Source organism: Symphalangus syndactylus, chromosome 8, assembly GCF_028878055.3.
Source record: "Symphalangus syndactylus isolate Jambi chromosome 8, NHGRI_mSymSyn1-v2.1_pri, whole genome shotgun sequence".
NCBI classification, from domain to species: domain Eukaryota; kingdom Metazoa; phylum Chordata; class Mammalia; order Primates; family Hylobatidae; genus Symphalangus; species Symphalangus syndactylus.
Window position 1 is genome coordinate 29027044 of NC_072430.2, and position 22396 is coordinate 29049439.

Genomic DNA, 22396 nt, shown 5'->3' on the forward strand with positions numbered 1-22396 from the left:
GTCATTAATACTACCAGTATGCTACCAGCAGCAAAGCATGTGCCAGGGGTGATCCTTTCTTTGCCCTTGTATATTATGTTGAATCCTTATAATACCTGTGGAGTAAGGCATGACTCTTTCCATTTTACAGGAAGAAGCAGTAGAAGCTTAGAAAGATTATGCCACTGACCTAAGGTCATAGACAGTAAATGGCAAAATCGGTTTTAGCACCTAATTCCATGTTTCTATGATGCTAAACTACTTTTCTTCACAAAATCTGTCATCAGTGTTTGTGAATATACTATTCACAAAACTGTATATTACATGCAGTAGTACACCTAACTAGTTACAAAATTGTATGTTGCATGTAGTAGTAAATCCCATTTTTAGAAAAGTTACACACAAAAGTGTTTTTTGTTTGTTTGGTAGTTTTTGAACTTCAATAATGTGCTGGTTACTGTTCTGGGACTCAGGAAGCCAATCCCGTCCCCAATTCCTGCACCTGTGGGGCTTATGTTCTATTGGGAGGATCATTGGCTAGTTGCTTAAATGGGACTATGTACATTTCACAGTTCTGTGGGAATGCATACAGAGCCTGTGAAGTATTTCAAACATCCAGAGTGATGGGATACTTTCATCATTTGAAATGAATTTGATTTTTTGAAACAGGCTTAAATTCAAACTAAGTTAAATGAAATTAATGATTCATTTTAAAGACCTGATTTCTAGTTATTTAAAAAATAATTTTCTCAACAATCAAAGGAGAAGAATAATATTTTCTAAGTTAAAAGAAATTAGGAGTAATAAGTTCCTTATAAATGAGCTTTTGTAAGAGATTCCAGAAATGCTGTAAGCAGTAAAAGCATCACTGAATTCAGCACATATCCACTAGACTGCTTCCAAGGTCAGACCTCATTTAAATGTAGAAAATATGGCATGCTAAACCATGTCCTAACAAAGACTTGGTAGGCCTTCAGATTGCATTTAACATTTCATTGTTTTCAAGAATTCTATTACTTTAATGTCACATTTCTTATGTAATACACTTGGGTGTTCCTCCTGAGTTTAGAAAATAAGCATTTTATCATTTTGATTTTTATTTTTTTCAGTGGTGAACTAGTTTGGTAATACATTTATTGCTGAGGAGCTTAACTGTTGAGCTTATTTTAATATATTAGTAGCAAGTTAAATTTAGAATTGTAATAAGTACTTTTCTACTCTTCTCATTTTTTTACTTAAACATAATCAGGGTTATTGGAAGAATATGGACTTATTTGATGTGTATCACTTAACAAGGGTATATTTCTCTATGGAGTCATTGTAATTTATATTGATCTGAGAACAAACTAGTTTTGCTAAATTAGATTGCCTGATTAATATTTTAAGGACCCTAAATTGTAAGAAGATGTACAAGTGAATGATAAATTTGTGTTATACATAACTCAAAGGAGTAGTTAGGCATAAGCCTTTTAGAATTCTTTGGTTTGACCTCAAAGAACAGAAGTTGAATATTGAACATTCCAACAGTGAGTGGAGACGTTAAGTTAAAACATATGGTACATTTCTTTCTATTGGTAAGGGTCTTGGAGAGAGGTGTTTCTATTTGTTATTTTTCTTTTTCTTGGAAAGAACATTTGAAATTATGGGACCTGACTCTATGGATCAATAAGGAATTATAGTGTCTATAGATTGGAAAGGATTTCAGTAATTTTTATATGGTATATAAACTTTCCTTTAGTCAGATCTGTATTAGTTTTTTGCTAGTTGAATGCTTTTCTTAAAAAAAAAATTATTTTCAATAGCATCAGCACTGTTACACCTCCTCTACTTTTGCCTCCTCCCTTCTCTGTGCAGGGTTGCCATGGTCATTCCCTGGATGGCTGGGAAAAGGTTTCAACTGGCCTTATGTCAGTCTTCAGCTGACTGCCTATTATGTCGTGACCTGGATTGTGGGTGCCAAGCGTTATCATGATTTGGACATTGATTATATTGGAGTTAGTAATATATTTAAAATATGATTCAGTTTTGGACATTAATTTGTAATTTAAAAAATAATTTGATTCTGTGGTACTTTTTGACTAATCATTTTATGTCATGAGACTAATTTGTTCTAATAGTGTCTGATAATAACACAAACTAAGTACATGTGACCTTTAATTGCTCCCCTTTGCCCATCCCAGTGTTCCCACTTTTGAAAACTGTGCTAAGTGTTAGCCGGGCGCGGTGGCTCACGCTTGTAATCCCAGCACTTTGGGAGGCCAAGGCGGGCGGATCATGAGGTCAGGAGATCGAGACCACGGTGAAACCCCGTCTCTACTAAAAATACAAAAAATTAGCCGGGCGTGGTGGCGGGCGCCTGTAGTCCCAGCTACTTGGAGAGGCTGAGGCAGGAGAATGGCGTGAACCCGGAAGGCGGAGCTTGCAGTGAGCCGAGATTGCGCCACTGCACTCCAGCCTGGGCGACAGAGTGAGACTCCGTCTCAAAAAAAAAAAAAAAAAGAAAACTGTGCTAAGTGTGTACCTCCTTCCTCTGAGCTGGGTTTTTTGTTTTTTTTTTTTGTATCAACCCAACTCAAATTCTCCTTCAAAGCTTTCCCTACTTTCTCTGGTTCCTACAACAATGTTGTGTTTCCTATACAGCTTATGGGTTAGTCTCATTTTATCCTGTTGTTGTCTTAAGCCAAAGATTGGCAAACTTTTTATTGAAGGGCCAGAGCATAAATAGTTTTGGGTTTGTGGGCCAAAAGGCAATGTTGAGGATCTTGAGGTAAATATATAGCTATTTAAAATGTAACTATTTAAAACTAAAAACAGTTTTAGCTCTCAAGTTGTAAAATTACAGATGATGGGCCAGATTTGGCAGGCTGGCTGAAATCTGCGTTCACCTGTCACAAACTGTTAGTTAACACCTTTTAAGGATTTAAAAAGTATGAAAAATCATATCATGTCCAGCTTGTCTGTTGGCTAGGTGGAGGTATGCCTCAGGCTGCATCATACCCCACAGAGCCTTAACATACACATAGTGGGTCTCCATAATCATTTGCTTATTAATATACCATCAGTTAAAACTAATACTTAAACATTTTCATGCAATCACGACTTAGATTGTCAGCAAACAATTATTGAGCTCCTACTGTGTTGCAGGAACCATGACTGTAATATTTTAGGGCTACTAAGATTAATAAGCTCTAGTGTTCAGTAAGAGAAGTAGATGCTGGAACCTATAAACTGCAATACTACATGATGATACAGGGCATGAGGATGAGCTAAGGGCTAGAGGAAGTCAGAAGAAAGAATATACTAGTTTATGCTATCCTTTTCCAATTATGACTGAAAAATTAGTTTATATTTGAGAACTTTCCTTTTTTTTTTTTTTTTTTTTTTTTTGCACTGTTGCCTGGATTGGAGTGCAGTGTTGTGATCTCGGCTCACTGCAACCTCTGACTCCTGGGTTCAAGTGATTCTCCTGCAGCAAGTAGCTGGGATTACAGGCACCTGCCACCACACCCAGCTAATTTTTTTTCTTTTTATTAGAGACGGAGTTTCACTATGTTGGCCAGGCTGGTCTCAAACTCCTGACCTCATGATCTGCCCGCCTCGGCCTCCCAAAATGCTGGGATTACAGGAATGAGCCACCACGCCTGGCCGGAGAACTTTCTTAAATGTCAGGACATTTATAACCCATAATGAGACTAAATGTAGGTTTGGTCTAATAGCTTTCTCTTATGGTACAGTCACAAGTAATGGGTGATTCACATCTTGTTTAGACTCATGATAACTTGCTATGGTGAGGAGTTTCACTGATAAACTCTTTCCTGTATCATTAGAGTAAAAAGACCTGCACCTGGATTCTAGAATCATCTCTTGTTATTAACAGTTTTCTCAACTGTGGAGTTACGGAAGTTCTTTCAATTCTAAAACCCCATGCGTCATGACTCTAAACCTAATGGATGTATATATGTTCCTTTTATCCATCCTCATTCAGAGTTTGCTTTTGTGACTAGTGTATTACTATGATTCTCTGTGTATGCTTAAAAGTATGCCTTCTATACAGTATAATATTAATACTTGGCTTTCAGGAATGCCTATAGGGATCTTGTCATAATTGTTGTAACAGTTTCCCTATTAGTTCTCCAACGCCTAGTATAGTCTCTGGCACACATTGCACTGTCAATATGTGTTGAATGAATTAATGAATATTCCATTGTTGAAAATCTTTGGAATAAATTACTTTTTGAAAAATACCCACTAAATATTTTAAGGTTTTTAAAAATAATATTTTAATTTTTAAAAAGTTGTGCTATCTTATAACTATCTATAAATTCTATGGCAGGATATCCCATAAAGTTAAAAAATGGCTTATCAGATAATATGAAAGATGATGAGAGAAATGGTGTCTTAATGATAATCTACTTTCTGACCTTTTGTAACTTTCAGTTCATACTTTTTTGACTTTTTGTTTTGCAGATTTGGAATGAGAGGTCATATAATGCCAATTATATTAAGGTGTGTACAACTTTAGTATCTTTCTGTTTTTAACTTTTTAGTGAATAATTCCTTGTGGTTCCAAACACAGAAATTAGTAGGAAATTTGTGCTGGAAACACCATATTTTTTATACTACAGTTATTTATTTTGCTGGTTGTGACATAAAATTCAAGCAAAATCTTAACAATGTTTATATTCCTGATATTAAAGCATGTGTAATTCTTTGTGAGCCCCGAATTACCTTTGTCTAAAGAGTTGTGTTGAATTTTTCTATTTTAAAACTCATTAGTTTTGGAATTCTGATAAATTTTATGAAACAATTATATCATTTTAGACTTTTAGGACTTCAAGAAATGTAGCTGCTTTTTCTTTGTCTTTTGTCAAAACTTATGGCATATATTATAATTCTTGTTTTCTATTGGAGTGTGTTATAGTACATGTTTCTCTTTGTGACAAGCAAAGAGGTAGCAATAACATCTGCCAATTTTGTTATTTTTGTGCCACTTTTCCTATTTATCTCCATTTAATTCTCACAACCTTACCTATGAGGTAACTACTATAATTGCTGTTTTCCAGGAAAGGAAAAACAGAATAATAACTTCTACCATTGGAAAAAAATGACAGTTTCACTTTTCAGGTGGAGCTATTCTCTAGTTTACTTTTCACTTCCTTTTGTCTTGTATGTATCTTTTCTCCAAGAAATATAATTTTGGGACAATATTTTATTTCAAGTTTTAAAAAATTTTTATATTAAAATTTTTTTTTATTTCCATAGGTTTTTGGAGAATAGGTGGTATTTGGTTGCATGAGTAAGTTCCTTAGTGGTTATTTGTGAGATTTTGGTGCACCCATCACTGGAGCAGTATACACTGAACCAAATTTGTAGTCTTTTGTCCCTCACCTCCTTCCCATCCTTTCCCCCTGAGTCCCTAAAGCCCATTGTATCATTCTTATGCCTTTGCATGCTCATAACTTAGCTCCCACTTATGAGTGAGAACATATGATGTTTGGTTTTCCATTCCTGAGTTGCTTCACTTAGAATAACAGTCTCCAATCCCATCCAGCTTGCTGCAGATGCCATTAATGCATTCCTTTTTGTGGCTGAGTAGTATTCCATCATATACATATACCGCAGTTTCTTTATCCCCTCCTTGATTGATGGGTATTTGGGCTAGTTCCATATTTTCACAAATCCATCAATCCTGCTACTGGGTATCTACCCAGAGGAAAAGAAGTCATTATACAAAAAAGATACTTGCACATGCGTGTTTATAGAAAAAAATTTTCTTTAAATTGGGTGTTTTATGTTCTTAAGTAGATAAGGTTCAATACATTTCTTTCATCTCTTCATTCAGTTAATATAGAGCATTTATTTGCTCAACACTAGTTTGTCAGGCATTGTGCATGTGGTTCTAATATAAGGATAGAGAATACTGTTTTCTGCCTAAAAGGTTTTTGTATTGGGGAGGGTAGTATAGATTCAGATATAGACAATTAAAATGTGTCATAATTTGGAATGTGTCAAATAATGGAATAATACACCCACAGGGTTCTTAGAAGGTGCACAGAGGAGATGACACCTCTGCCTGGGTTGATTAGGGAAGTCTTTTAGAGGAGGTGATGTGTAATTTGAATCTTCAAGAAGGGATGGATAGGAACTCTCCACGTTGCTAAGGCAGGGGCATAGCATGTGCAAAGAACTGAAGATTGAGAGGTAAAGGGATATGGGGGAAAACAAGTCATGAAAGATGGATTAGACAATGGAGGAAGAGTGGGGGTACTGACCCCCATCAGTAAGCTAATGTATTCACTGGAATAATGGCTTTTTTTTTTTTTTTTTTTGACAGAGTCTCACTCTGTTGCCCAGGCTGGAGTGCAATGGCGCCATCTCAGCTCACTGCAACCTCTGCCTCCTGGATTCAAGCAATTCTCTGCCTCAGTCTCCTGAGTAGCTGGGATTACAGGCGCCCACCATCACACCCGGCTACTTTTTTTGTATTTTTAGTAGAGACGGGGATTCACCATCTTGGCCAGGCTGGTCTTGAATTCCTGACCTTGTGATCCGCCTGCTTCGGCCTCCCAAAGTGCTGGGATTACAGGCATGAGCCACTGTGCCCAGCCAATAATGGCATATTTTAATTAATCTGTAGTTGTAGGGGTGGAGAAGGCATAGATTGAGAAGATCTATTGCAACCAGAGCTAGGTAACTCAAGGTCAATTCCAGGTTGAAGTATGCTGATGGGAGTGTGGTGGGAGCAGGATGGGTGGGGGAGGTGGGGCAGTGAAGCTATTAATAAGATTGGAACACAGGGATTGTAAGTGGAAAGTCATGTCTGCTATGAACACAGGTCTTATAAGAGCAGTAAGGGGACAGAGCAGAAGCCAAGTTGGTGCATGTATAGTGGATAACTCTGTAATCAGGTGGATGGCATTGCTACAGCATCTTCATAGTGAAAGGTGATGAACTTTTTAAATACCTTAATTTGACATTTCAAAGCTTAAGTTTTATTTTCTTGTGATTATACACATGTCTCTCTTGTGTTCATTTCATTTGAGGGAAACATTAAAAGTATTATAGTTTCAATTTTCTTTTAAACTAATGAAATAAGACAGGGCTATATTTTGTTTTATTTTATTTTAACTTTTTTACTATTAAGAGTCTGTTGCTGACTCCAGTGCATTCTAATTCAACTAACCTGGTTTGAAAGACTAATTGTTGCTCTAAGACATATTTTCAGTGTTTCAGACAGTTCAGACTTCATTTCCTTTTCTCTGAACCTTGAGTTTTCCTGCAGTAAAATCTCTCAGGATACAAAAACTTTTTACTTTGTGTTTGCCATTTTTTTCCAGCAAGATTTTATTGGGATCTGTGTTCCGTTTGTTGAAATGCCTATTGCAGGCCAGGCTCAGTGGCTCACACCTGTAATCCCAGCACTTTGAGAGGCTGAGGCAGGTGGATCACCTGAAGTCAGGAGTTTGAGACCAGCCTGACCAACATGGTGAAACCCCATCTCTGCTAAAAATACAAAAAAATTAGCCGGGTGTGGTGGCAGATGCCCGTAATCCCATCTACTTGGGAGGCTGAGGCAGAAAAATCACTTGAACCTGGGAGGCAGAGGTTTCAGTGAGCACTCCAGCCTGGGCAAAAAGAGCAAGACTCTGTCTCAAAAGAAAATAAAAGAAACAAAAAAGAAATGCCTATCACAAAGAGTTCAATAATGATGAGTTCAATAATAATGTAGGTGCTCAGATTGGATAACCTTAATGAATGTGTATTCTTTATGGGATAATAAGATGACCCCTGGAAAGAATAAGGATTTGTTTTTAATAGTAGAAATAAATATAATACAAATGAGCAATTTATATAAAGATGACAAGGGCATTGTTTCTTTAAAGTTTTTTTTTTTTTTTTTTTTTTTTTTGCTACTGATATGTATGGTTTATCGTGGTTTTCAGTGGTGTTCTGAAGTTTTCTAACTTGTGTCTGGAAAATCTCATCTAGGATCTGAGGATAGTGGATGGAAATGGAAGTGTGGGTCTTTGGACCTTCATTCACTTCAACCAGAACGAGTTCATTTCCATTTATCTTATAAATAGAGCTTCTATTTAAGCTTTTTCTGGATGAGAAATTTCCAAAACAAAAACATAATCTGAAAATATGTTGGATAAAACTGCTCAAAAGAATGCTGCTGTTCATAATGACTTTTGGATGGAAACTTATTTAGAAATCATAGCATGTAGACTTGTAAATTTTGGAATGTTATTCAAATACACTGTATAAAAAAAGTAAGCAGTCTTACTGGGATTTTCTAGGACTAGGACTAGAAAGACTAGATCCATCCGTAGTGAAAAATGCAAATTTGACTAAGTTGCTCTTCCTCTTCTCTGTAAGAATAAAGAGGCCGGGTGCAGTGGCCCACGCCTGTAATCCCAGCGCTTTGGGAGCCCAAGGTGCCGGATCACCTGAGGTCATGAGTTCGAGATCAGCCTGACCAACGTGGAGAAACCCCGTCTCTACTAAAAATACAAAATTAGCCAGGCATGGTGCCACATGCCTGTAATCCCAGCTACTCGAGAGGCTGAGGCAGGAGAATTGCTTATCCTGGGAGGCAGAGGTTGCAGTGAGCCGATATCACGCCATTACACTCCAGCCTGGGCAACAAGAGCGAAACTCCATCTCAGACAAAAGGAAGAACTTCAGGGTGATGAGATTCAGGATTGATCCTCCTGCTAGAGGGATAGGGATTCTCAATCCTACTGAATCTTGAGAGTTGGTCTCGGTTTGCTACGAAGGATCTGTTCATGCTGTAGACTTCTAGGGTATCCTAGGACTCAACTGATCCAGTTTGAAAGATGAACTTAGACTGCCACCTGTAATTTTCACCGTTTCCTAAAATCCTATAATATATCTGTTTTAAGAAACCGTCTGTTGAAAAGTATACCATGGATTTAATTGGAGCTTTTATTATTTGCGTCCTAAAAGAGCACATTAATTGGAAATTGCCCTAGTTCAGAGAAGTTGGAATGTGAAGAGAGAGCTTGTGAAATTCTTTGGTCTTTCTTAATTTCTTCAACCAGTAGTATTGAGCATCTGCTGCTATGTGCCAGAGATTTCTGAGTCCTTGGGGTATAGTAGTGGGCTTATTTGTATCCATTCATCAAGAACTGCTTATGGTAGGAAATCTGATCTTCCTGATCCTGAGTAAAATGATGTCTGCTTTTCTCTGCTCTTCATTTACATATAGGCAATCCATACGTTTTGATATGTACCTGCCCTTTGATTTTCTAGTATGCCCTGTTAGTTTTGGTGTCCTGTTGAGTGTGTTTGCCACCTAAGGGTGAGGGCTCCATCTCATACTTCTTTTAGAGTCCTCATGGGGCCCAAGCATAGTACTGAGTACTAAAGTAGGTGCTGTTTGTGCTTTGATTTATTTCCTGTTAGAATTTAGCTTGTTACTTTTAATTTTCGTGGGTAGACAGTCCTACAGGTAAATTTTATTTCCTCTCCTGTTTAATAATGGCAGAATATTTGAAGACTGTGGAAAATACTTAAAATGATAAAGCATTTTGCCAAATGGTATGATTAATATGTTACCCATTTTATTATTGTGTCTGCATAGGAGACTTCCTAGAAGAATGCATAGCAAAATAATAGTGGTTATTTCAGGGTAGTACCATTTGATTATTTTTGTTTCACTCCCCCCCCCCGCCATCTTTCTATGGTTAAATGTAATTTTAAAGTCAAAGTGAAAATCCTCTAAAGCATTTTACCCCTTGTGTTGTTTTTTCTTTTTATATTCCTACTGCAGTAGGTTATCTTAATGGTAATGCTTTCATTTTCCATAGGAGGGATATTTCTATTAAGAAAATATAGTATTGAAATTATCGTCCATGAGGTCAGGAGTTCAAGACCAGCCTGGCCAATATGATGAAACCCTGTCTCTGCTAAAAAAATACAAAAATTAGCTGGACGTGGTGGCGCATGCCTGTAGCCCCAGCTACTCGGGAGGCTGAGGCAGGAGAATCATTTGAGCCCGGGAGGCAGAGGTTGCAGTGAGCCGAGATCCTGCCACTGCACTCCAGCCTGGGCGACAGAGCAAGCCTCTGTCTGAGAAAAACAAACAAACAAACAAACAAAAAAAGCTATTATCCAGAAGGCTGATTTGTAAAGATAACTTTATCTGTCTTGGTCATAAATTCAACAGCTAAAAATTCATTTGTATCCTTTCATATGTTCTGTTTATTACTCCAAAAGATATTAAGAAAAATGCTGAACTATCAAGGTCTCCAGCGAGTGAAAATCATAGCAAGTGATAATCTCTGGGAGTCCATCTCTGCATCCGTGCTCCTCGATGCCGAACTCTTCAAGGTGGTTGATGTTATAGGGTAAGGCATGTTTTACTTGGAAAACTAGCAGTTTCTGATTGCTTGCTCTGTGTGTTGACTATCTTTTTCTTGCCTTCTCTCCATTTGATTACATTCTCAGAAGGTAGCTCTCCTGTATTTACTTACCTGAAGCATGCATGGCTCATAGTTCATTACTTTCTCTTTTAAATGTATTTTAGGATCTTTCTATGACAAACATGTATTAATAGCTTTTAAAAAGCATGTTGATGTTTGGAATAATAAAACAGGGCTTTGTTTTAGATTAAGGGGCAGAGTAATACCTGTATTTAATTTTAGAAATTATAAAGGCAAAGTTGTGAAATTAGTTTCAAACTCTCAGATATTCTGTGCCTGGAGGTTCTTGCATGAACACTTTTGTAAATGGTTCATTATGGTCACTGACAATAACTTTTGTCATGCCTCCTTAGTAGTATAGTTTTGACCCCTTCTCTTTATTCCATTTCTGCCTTTTAGCACTCTGGGCCCTGACCTCACTGGGTTCATTTTTTTAAAAAAGTGAATTTACATTTTTTCTACCATGACACAGGTTATAAACATTTGAAAAATAGGATATGTATGTTTGTGTGTGTGTGTGTGTATGTATGTGTGTAGAATTTGTTCTTTATCCAGTGTGAAGATTGATTGATCTGTCCATGTGCTTTATTTTTTTAATGAAGAATTTTGAATGTACACAAAAATAGGCAGAATAATACAATGAATATCTATGTTCTTGTCACTCAGCCTTTTGAACTGTGAACCCATGGCCAATTCTTCATCCATGCATCTATCTACTCCTCTTCCCTTCCTGCCTACATTACTTTGAAAGAAATCCCAGACATTATTTCTTCCATAAAAATATTACTGTGTATGTGTCTCCAAAGATGAGGATTATTTTTCTACTTACCATAAACAATACCATTATTATACCTAAAATGTAATAGTTTTTTGATATTAAATATCCATTATTATCTTATAGTTTTATTTGATTGAATCTGGATCCATTTAAAATTCATGCATTGTGATTGGTTGATATTTAAATCTGTTCTAATCTTTAGGTTCTTGCTCTTTTTCTTTCTTTTAATTTGTTGAAGAACGGGGTTGTTTGTCTTATAAACTTTGTGTCAGTCTGGATTTTACTGATTTCACCCCTGCAGTTTAATATAACTTGCTCATCTATCCTTTTTCAATGGTGTTTGAAATTGGTAGTTTAGGTTAGATTTAGGTTAGGTTAGATTTAGGCTTAATTTTTTTTTGCAAGATAAAATTTCTTAATTATATTTAAACATTTTATACATTGAAATTAAAATGAAAGTTTTGCTGTTGTTAAAGCTTTCATAAATAGTTGAAGTCTTGAAGGAAAACAAAGTTGTGTTCATCTTAAATATACTTTCTTATAAAAATATTAAATGAAAATATGGGTTTTACTGTGTCTTCATGAAGGACTTGGATATGTACTTCATTTTTTATTGATATAGGTATTTTAATGTAATGAATTTTCCTCTGAGTACTGCTTTAGTTTTATCTCATAGGGCTGTTTTATCATTAATTTCTAATTTTATTGCATTGTGGCCATTTAATACCAAATGTATTATTTATATTTTTTGGGGAAATTTCTCAGGAGATTATTAAAAAAAAATCTGAAAAAATACCTTCGCATTTTTCTTGACTATCTCAAGAGCATATTTTGACTTATTAAGATGTATTCTTTATTAGGATACAGACTCGAGTTTATAACATCTACCTTTTTGATTATATTGTTCAGGTATTTTGTATCTAAATGATTTTGTCCACTTGAACTGCTCAGGGCTACCAGGTGTGTTTGTTTCCTTATGTTAGTAGGGTCTGTTTCTCCTTTCAATCTTAGGCAGTTTTTGCTGTGTGGAAGCTTCTGCTTTGTTATTTGGTACGTAAATACTGATGAATGTTTTATCTTCATTGTGATTTATTTCTTATCATTAGAACATGCCATTCTTTGTCTCGTTTAAAGCTTCTTGGCCTGAATTCTGCTTTCTGTGTGACTAAGAGATCCGTGCTTTCTTTTCATTAGGATTTGCCTAATATATTTTTGCCCTTTTATTCTTCACCTCTCAAGGCTGTTCTCTTTTATGTGCATTGCTTGCATATAGCATAGAGTTAGATTTTGCTTTTTTAAAGTTCCTCTGAAAATCTTTATATTTTAATGAATGAGTTAAACTCATTTTTAAATATAACTGATGTTTGTGTTTTCTATACTACTGTATTGTCTTTTGTTATTGAATGATTTATACTATCCATGTACCAATACAAGCTATTCTGCTGTGTGATTTGTTTACTTTGCACTTATTTAAGGAGGTGTTTCTTTTGTTATTTAGCAAGGTTTGGTTTTTGTTCTATCAATTATATTTATACTGATTTATACCAGTATTTTCAACTGAGAATAATTTTGCCTCCCACAGGGACATTTGTCAATGCCTGGAAATATTTTTAATTGCCACAAATAGGTAGGGCGGTGCCACTGCAATCCGATGGATGGAGGCCACGAATGTTTCTAAACATCCTTTAGTACACAGGATAGTTTTCCAATAACAAAAAATAATCCAGCCCAAAATATTAATAGTGCTGAGGTTGAGGAACTGCTTCATACTAAAATCTTGGTTTCTTCTTCGTTTAGTTATTGTTTATTGGTTTACTATGAGCAATACTAAAATTATTTGATAACTTCTCCCTCCCTTTTTCTCCCCTACTGTGGAATTTTAATTACCAGAAATATCTTAGTTTTAATTTTTGTACTCTTACGTGAACTTAAGCTTCTACTATATTGATTTGACAGCTACAAGTTTTAACTGTTTACTCCCAAATAGTCTGCAAACTTAGTTTACGTTTCACCTTCTTTCCCTCTTGTCCTATTTCATGTAGCTATATTAGTTGTACTTTGGCCAAGTGTGTAATATTTATATATAATTTAATTACTATTTCTTTTAATCTAGCTCTACCATTAAACATATTAAATGCTCACCTTAAGTCTTTTGCCGAAGTTTCTCCCTCAGTTTCTTGGATGTCAGAAGTGTAATTATCTATTAAATGTCTCAGAAAGTGCTAATGGAAACAATATTTCTTGATGTGTTCAGATGTTTATTGTTGTTTATCTATGACCTTTATACTTGAAGGACAGTTTGACTGGATATAATCCTTTTTTAATCCTCAAATATGTGTAAATATAAAATTTGCTCCATTAGTTATTTATATAAAATGTTGCTATTGAGAATTTTGACTCCAGTGATATTTCCTTTTCCTTATAAGTAACTTGACACAATTCCTTTATGCCCAAAGAATATTTTTAATTCATCTTTAAAGTTTAGTTGTTGTATACACTTTACCATTTCCAGATATATAGTATATGCTCTCTTAATGTCTATATTTAAGTATTTTCTTATTTCAATAAGGTTTACTTAAGTTATAAGTTAAATCATTATTCCATTCCATTACTTTGGTTTTCTTTTTAGAAGCCCTAGTTATACTTTGGTCTTATTTGCATATGCCTTTATTTTGTATTTCTCTGAATTTTTCTCTATCTCTTTATTTGTGTTTTCTATTATTTTATCCTTACTATTCTATATTCCTCACTGTGTTTTCCATAGTGTCTGTTCTGTCTTATGTTCCTTCTAGTTTAGCCTTCATTTCCAAAATGTGTTTTTAAAAATAATTCTTCTATAATTCTCTCATCTTAATTTCCTATATCACTAACAATTCATCTTTAAAATTTTTAATTGAAGTACAGCATACATACATACATATATAAAAGTACAAAAATCATCGGATAATAGCTTAATGAATTATCACAATGTGAACGTACCTATGTAACCACCACCCAGAAAATTATCAGTGCCCAAGAAGCTTGGTTACGGATATGCCCTCTTGGAAAGATTTTTCCTTGGAAATCTTTCCAATAATTAAGCTCTCTTTTTGCCTTAAAGATAACTACTAATCTGAACTCTAACACCATGGACTAATTTTGCTGGTTTAAAAACTTTATTTAAATGGCATCTTATAGTAGCTGTTATTTCAGCCAATATTATATAAATTTGTGAGATTAATGCATGTTGTTATATATAGAGGTAGTTCATATTTATTGTTTAGCATCCTGTTGTTAGATACGAAATGTAGCATACCACAACTTATCTGTGTATTATTTTTTAATGGTCATTTAGACTGTTTCCAATTTTTGGCTATTGGAATTTTGTTCAGGAGATATTTCTTGGCTCACATCTTCATAGGAAGACTATTCCTCCCTGCCTCATTCATGTTGTGCTTGGCATGTGCTATATCTGCAGATTTTTGTTTTACAGTTACAGTACTTTCTAGGGTCTGTTTCTGCTGGGCCCCATTCTTCTTACTGACTGAAAGTTGTTCTGCCTCAAACAAAGCGTTCCTGCCTTATTCAACTTGGATTCTACTTCAAACGGCTTATTTTCATGTTGAAGCTCTACCATTCCTGATTATTTGCTACCTTCTCCTGAAATTGTTATTGCTTAAACCTGTATTGTTCAATACAGTAGCCACTAGACACATATGTTTAGGAAGCACTTGAAATGTGTCTAGTTTGAGTTTAGGTGTGTTATAAGTGTAAAATATACACTAGGTTTTGAAAATTGAACATAAAAATATTATTTACAATTGTTTTACACTGATTACATGTTAAGTGATAATATTTTGGGTATATTGGGTTAAATATATCATTAAAATTATGTTCTCCATGTTTTTCTGCCTTGTAAATTCAATTAAATTTTTTCCATTTATGTGTTTTATTGTGGTAAAGACCTTTGCTGGTTTTTAATGTGGCTGCTAGACAATTTAAAATTGTATGTGTGGTTCATATCATATTTCTACCGGACAAATCTGGTTTGAACTGTTACAGTATTGGGTTTGATCTCCTAATGAATTCACCGTTTTGAGCATTGACCCCTAACTTCAAGCCTGTGAAGATGTTCCCATCTTCCTGAGTTGGTCTTCTATGCTCCCCCTTAGGGTAGGGTCTACTCCTTTTGTGTGAGTACCGGCCAGTCCCCTTTCACTTCCAGTTTCCATATACCATCTGCTGATCCTGGGACATTTCTGATGCTGTGAGGCTCCTGGGGAGAGTCCCTGTCACCTGGTTTAATGGCAGTGTTATCTGTGAGTTTTTCCTTTCCCTCATCTGGTTGGTCAGTTTGGTTTCAGGAGCAGTACTGAGGAGCTTCAGAAACTGGGCTGCTGTCATGTTCTGCCTTGGCCAGAAATTCTAATTTTTTAAAGAACAAATATGTTCCTCTGTTAGGATAAACTGTAAAGTTGGTTTACTTTTAATGATCTTAATTTTGTCTGTTATTGAAGTTTGAAAAATAATGCTGTGAAATGATAATGTTTGCCTTCTTATGTACATTAAAAATTTATATTCTTTTTTTTTTTTTTTTTGAGACGGATTCTCACTCTGTCACCCAGGCTGGAGTGCAGTGGTGCGATCTCGGCTCACTGCAAGCTCTGCCTCCCAGGTTCATGCCATTCTCCTGCCTCAGCCTCCCAAGTAGCTAGGACTACAGGCACATGCCACCACGCCCGGCTAATTTTTTTTTTGTATTTTTAGTAGAGATGGGGTTTCACCATGTTAGCCAGGATTGTCTCGATCTCCTGACCTCGTGATCCGCCTGCCTTGGCTTCCCAATAAAAGTTTATATTCTTAAAGAGCCTTTACATTTTGTTGCACTAGTAATAAATCTATACATTAAGAAAGACCCAGATTTTAGTATTAGTTCTGCCTTTCTTTGCTCAGATCATGTAATAAATCATTTGGGTTTTGAATGTAGTAACAGTTTCATTGTTTTCTGAATGAAGGATATATCACCTATTCCTATAACTTCAATAAAGTTACTTTTTCATTTTATAAATATAATATGCCCATTATAGAAAATTTGGAAAATGTAGAAAAGTATAAAGATAGAATTTACTTAGAATCCTAACATCTACTGATTATTGGTAACATGCTAGCATATTACTTTACAGCGTTTTCTTTAATATAGAAATATATTTTAACCAAATACACCAAACATGCATTTGGCAACTAGACAACTGGATGACAACTAGATGAGTATTAAAAATTAACATTTGGCTGAGGTACCAAAGCTGAATTTCATGGAAACAGAATGGAGTTGTGGGATAGAAGAATAAATCTAAAATGTAATTTTTTGAATTTATATTATTTAAAAGACTAGTAGCCAGATTTTTCAGGTTGGGCGTTATAGTGCCAGAACAATGATTGCTTAACCCTGTTAGATGCTAGATTTCTGTTGGTGTCTTTGTAGTGTAGATTTGCAATATTGAATAGATGCCTGCTTTCACCTGAGTTTAGTGACTCCGTAAAATCTTAGTGGAACCTCATTTTTCTCTAATACTTCTTTTTATGTTCTCCAGTATATATTGTGTATTATTTTCTTACTCATGAAATCCTGGGATGCCAAATTGATATTGTGCCCTAATTCATCTTCACTAGGTATAGAGAATTACCAAATAGGATTTTTTCCTAAAAGATTTGTGACCTAAAAGGGAATTAAATAACTAAAAAGTAAAACAAGTATTCACAATCATTCTTTTGATGTTATAAATACTACTACACCAAACTACAAAGATTAGAATTATGATATAACTTAATCTCCATTATTTTGCTTGCATTGTTTTTTGTAAATAATTTTTAAACTAAAAAGGAGATGCTCTTATTCCTACAGTTATTTAGCTAGTGTGCTCTCTTATTGGATTGTCAATCTATTTTCTATTTTACATTTAAAATTTATTAATTGTTTTTATTCCTATAATCAGTGTCTTCCACAATCATCATTATGGGAGTATTTTACTCTTGCAGTAATGAGTATGTATTTATACTTCTACTGACTGACTCCCCTCCCATCAAATGATAAAATGAAGGAGGCATTCATTTTCTGGGGCAGTTTCTCACCTGCTGCACTATTGATATTTTCAATGGATAATTTTTTTGTTGTAGGGGTTGGTCCTGTGCATTGTAGGACGTTTAGCAGCATTTTTGGCCTCTCTTCACTAGATGCCAGTAGCAAATATCCCCGACCCCAGGTGGGACAGTTGAAAAAAATGTCTACACATAGTGCCAAATATTCCCTCCAGGGACAAAAATCATCTGGGTTGAGAACTGCCCTGCTCTGATACAGTAATTTAGTTTTCCCAAGGTAGCTTATTCTTTTTATTCAAGAAATAACCATGTGTGGGTTTTGTTTTTTGTTTTTGGCCTGGGAGTAAATGCCAAGCTATCTTTCTGTGTTCTAAGGACAGGAGTAATGGGGAGAGTACTATTTTATATAAAGGTTTCACTAGTCTTATTTTTGGCCTCCTCCTCACTCGTTTGCTATTGCCCCAAGCTCCTTAGCTTCCCCTGGGAAGTCTGAATCTTATCTTTACTTCATTCTCCTCTTGGAGTGTTCTAGGCTGTGGCCCTCTCTGCTACCTCCATCCTTCAACATACTTCCATCCATCTTGTGAGCTCCAGAAATAGATTGAAATTTCTTATCTATTGATGATTTTCCTTCCTATGCTGTATGCTGTTGTAGGTTTACCTCCTTTTGTTTTCTTTGCTGTCATTTTAATGGCATGCTGAGACAAAAGGGCATAAAGCAGATGCTTACATTCATTATCTACCTGGAAGCTACTCAACTGTTCTAAAATTGAAAACCTTGGAGAAGACTCAACAAATATATATGTGTGTATATATACACTCAACAAATATATATATATATATATATATATATATATATATATATGCCACATTGTGACTTTTTTCATTGACTCCCACCCTTTTTTTTCTAGGGCTCATTATCCTGGAACCCATTCAGCAAAAGATGCAAAGTTGACTGGGAAGAAGCTTTGGTCTTCTGAAGACTTTAGCACTTTAAATAGTGACACGGGTGCAGGCTGCTGGGGTCGCATTTTAAATCAGAATTATATCAATGGCTATATGACTTCGTAAGTTATTAAAAACCCTTTTAGAGTTTTCATCATAAAAAATTTAAAAACATAAGAGTTAGAAAAAAATGGAATTCCTTATTCTTCCAGCCTAGATTCAATGATTGTAAACATTTTGCCTTATTAGCGTCTTCTATTTTTATACCTATACTTAATCTATATCTAATTTTCTATATTTGAATATAGTCTATATTAAATAAAGTCAGATTTATTGAGGTATAATTTATATGTAGCAAAATACATGCAGCTCTGATTTTTGACAAGCTACATATATTTTTAATAAATAATTATAAAGTAAATAGTATATGTAAGGACACTTTATCTCTAAATATTTTAGCATGTGTCTCCAAAGCATAAGGATACTCTTTTACATGATCACAGTATCATTTTTTCATACATGAGAGTGTTTTTAATTCTCAGTCTATATTCAGATTTTCCTAATTGTTCCCCAAAAATGTCATTTGTAGCTTTTTTTAAGAAAAGGAATAGTCAAGCACACACATATTGCATTTAAAAGTTATGCCCCTCAAGTCTCGTTTAATCTAGAGTAGTTTCTTTATTCCTCATTTTTGATGACAGTGATCTGTTGAAGAGACCAGGCTGGTTGTCTTGTGGACTGTCTGCTTCCCAGCCTGTCTGACTGATTCCTCATGGCATCACTTAATATGTGTAATTGTTTGTTTGAAAAACAGATGTTCTTAGGGGAGAACACAACTTTTTTTGTTCCTAAGGGAAGCATTTCTTAAATGCTTTGAAAAACACTTCAATTGTGAATAGATTCCAATTAGCTTTCTTAAACAGTGATAAATAGAACAAAAGCAAACCAATGTTTATATATTTGTTGTGATATTAATGTGGGTTGCCATATATTGTGTTTGTTCTTCTCTTTGTCAAAGAAAAGACACTTAGGCGAGTTTGGTTATAACTTAATTTGGTCTTAAGGGTAAGGCATCTTCATGGCAGAGAATTTAGAAAACTGAATACAGGTACAAAGAAAGAAGCAAAATCACCTACAGTCTTATGATCCAGAGCTAACCATCCTTAACAATTTTAGTGAATGTCCTCCTATTTTATATTGGCATGTATACATTTTAAATACAAAATTGAGACCATACTGTAGAATCTGTTTAAAAAACTGCTTTTCACTTGACACGACATTAGGAACTTTTCCTCATATTTACCTATATTTCTACTTCATCGTTTTTAATGCATTTTAAAATATTCTGTCACATAAAGCATCATTTCCCAAACTTACCTTAAGAAGCACCTGAGACACTTGTTGTGATACCTTCTCCTTGGCAGCTGCCCAGACATTGTGAATCAGAATCTACAGCGGAGCCTCCTGGGGTTCTGTCCATCTAGTCAGTGCCCCCAGGTGATTATGATGCCACACAAGTTGGGAAACACTGATGTGGAAAATATATTATTGCTTATTGAATATTCTCCTCTTTTAGAATTGGAAGTTGTCTCTGTTTTAATTAATAGCTTTGTACAAACTGAAATGATCAATTGTACACAAATATCTTTGTACATGCCCATGACTGTTTTCTTAGGCTGTATTCTTAGAAATGGAATGGTCAGAAATAGATAGATTTTGAAGGATTTTGTATGTATTTTACAAAATGCCCTCCAGAAAGCTTGTCTTGAGTTATACATCTATCACTAGTTAGAAAGGATACCACACATCTTGCAAACCATGGGCAAAATTACAAGAACTTAAAATATCCACTAGTAGTAAGGTGTTTTGAAAATTACGACTATTATTTCTACTTTGTATTGATAGAATTAGAAGGCCTTGATTTGCTAAGAATGTCAGTCTCTTTTTTTATACTGGAGGAGGACTTGATAGGAAAAATAAAATTCTGTGGGTAAGCTTTGTTTTTTTAATCTGTGAGGGACCCAACAATACCAAGTTCAAGAACTTCCCTTTTGTCCTTGGATTTCCTGAGAAACAGAGAGTCAAAGTTTTAGGGTTTAGCACGTGCTCTGGACTGTTAGGGCCTGATCATCTAAGAAAGAATGGGCCACAAAGCAGATCAGCAATCGGATCCAATTACTGCTTATAGATGAAGTGGAATCATATTTAATAGCAATACTACAGTCCAGACCTTGTTCCATACTCTTCATATGCATTAGTACATTTAATCCTTACAAACTCACATGAGAGAGATATAATTATTATCCTCATTTTACAGAGAGGTTAAGTGGTGAAACCATGGTTTAAACCCATGCAGTCTGACTCTAATAATTCTCCATTGTAAAACTTTGGAACAGTTCAGAGTCAAGTTCATAAAAATTATGTCATGAAACTGGGGCATTAAGAAGGCTGACTGTCGAAAGGAAAGTAGGTATGCACAAAGCCTTTATTTGTATTTGGCTCAAATTTGTGGTGTGTTGGGTATTGGTAAGACATGATTCATCTTCTGGCTATACCACTGTTCAGTAAAAATCTTGCACATAATACATTTGCATTTTTCATCATGTGATTCATCATTAAAAATATTAAAATGTACCTAACACTGGATTTTTCAAAATGTGAATAAATTTAGACAACTTATATTTTCTTATTTTGTGTGATCCTTTTATTGTCATGTATATGTGTATTACTATGATAAAGTCTTTTTACTACAGGTTTTTAGACATTTACATTTTTATCACAAGTTGTCTTGGTGTTTCTTTTTTATCAAACAAATCTTTTAGCACAATCGCATGGAATTTAGTGGCTAGTTACTATGAACAGTTGCCTTATGGGAGATGCGGGTTAATGACGGCCCAGGAGCCATGGAGTGGGCACTACGTGGTAGAATCTCCTGTCTGGGTATCAGGTATAGTTCAGTTCCATCTCTCACTCCCTAAATTCTTCTCTAAGAGACAAAGCAGAAAAACGCTTAGAGAAGATTATATAAACTGTGTGTCTATGCTTTTTTAAGTATGTGTCTCTAAGCAAGATTTGCTAGTGTTTTATAAGAATATTTTGGGTAACTAGACTACTCTCTGATTATTCTAAGACCAGGCTTTTAGAAAAGTGTAGGAGAGGAAGAGAGAGAGAGGGAAAGGAGGAGCTGTGTAGGGATAGAGACAGAAATAAATAATCATCTAAGGATGTAATTACAAACGATGATAATTGCTAATAAATTATGTATTTGTAAATAGAGTATCTAGAAGTCTTAAGATTAGCTTTGAAGACACTTTGTTCTTTTATGTTAATATGGTTTCAATTAGAATGATATGCTAGCAAAATCAAAGGTAGATGATTAAAAATACTGTATTTATTGAATCATCGAATAAGTAAATATGAAAGTTATGTGAAATATGGCTTCATATTGCCCCCTAAATCTGTGAAATGTGGGTTGTGAAAAGGTAAATTTCAAAATAGGTAACAATGTAAAGCTCATAAGGATTTTAAAAATGAGCACATACTGAAGATTTTATGTTACTCATATGATACGAAGGATCCTGGCAGATGGCAGATGTTAGAAACAGTTCAAATGAAAAGTCAACATAGCACAAATTTTTGTAATGTAAGGGAATTGGAGATGAATTGTCAATGGAGGCAAATTAGGTTTCCCACAACAGGGAAGAAATTAATTAAATTTCTACCAGATAAGACATAATTTACATAGCTCAGAAACAATGAACAGGGCTATAGATAATACATCCATTTTTATTGAAACACAAAAGTTTTACTACAGTATCATTCATTAGTCACAGGGGAAATTGAGATTATGCAGGGATGGATGGCATAGTGTCACTTTTTCATGAAGAGATATAACCATACTAATAGTGAACTTGTATATTAGACTTGTATATTCTAATATTGAGAATTATGTGAGAAAATTAAGGTTAGACTTGTATATCAGACCCTTGAATGTTGAAATTGTTGGCCCCACATTATCTAGATGAACTAATGTACTCTTAATTTTGTGACTTTTCCAAGGGTTGGGACATGGTATATTGCTTAGTGCATTTTCAGGACGAGCTTAGGAGGTGACCAATAAATGTACACGTGGTGGAAATAAATATGTTTGAAACCATAAAGTTAGTTTCTG

At 34.9% G+C, this 22396-nt stretch overlaps 1 protein-coding gene across 13 annotated transcripts in view; it reads left to right on the forward strand.

Moving 5' to 3' along the window:
* The window catches only part of GALC (galactosylceramidase), a 75235-nt gene that overhangs the window by 22050 nt on the left and 30789 nt on the right, over positions 1–22396 (forward strand). For 12 of the 13 annotated variants that reach the window (XM_055288510.2, XM_055288504.2, XM_055288501.2 and 9 more), the window contains 5 exons: positions 1834–1973; positions 4447–4485; positions 10222–10352; positions 18192–18347; positions 21048–21172. In XM_055288510.2, coding sequence (XP_055144485.1) covers positions 1834–1973; positions 4447–4485; positions 10222–10352; positions 18192–18347; positions 21048–21172 — 591 coding nt within the window. The remainder of the gene's footprint in view (positions 1–1833; positions 1974–4446; positions 4486–10221; positions 10353–18191; positions 18348–21047; positions 21173–22396) is intronic. The other variant, XM_063645505.1, reaches the window with a different exon arrangement.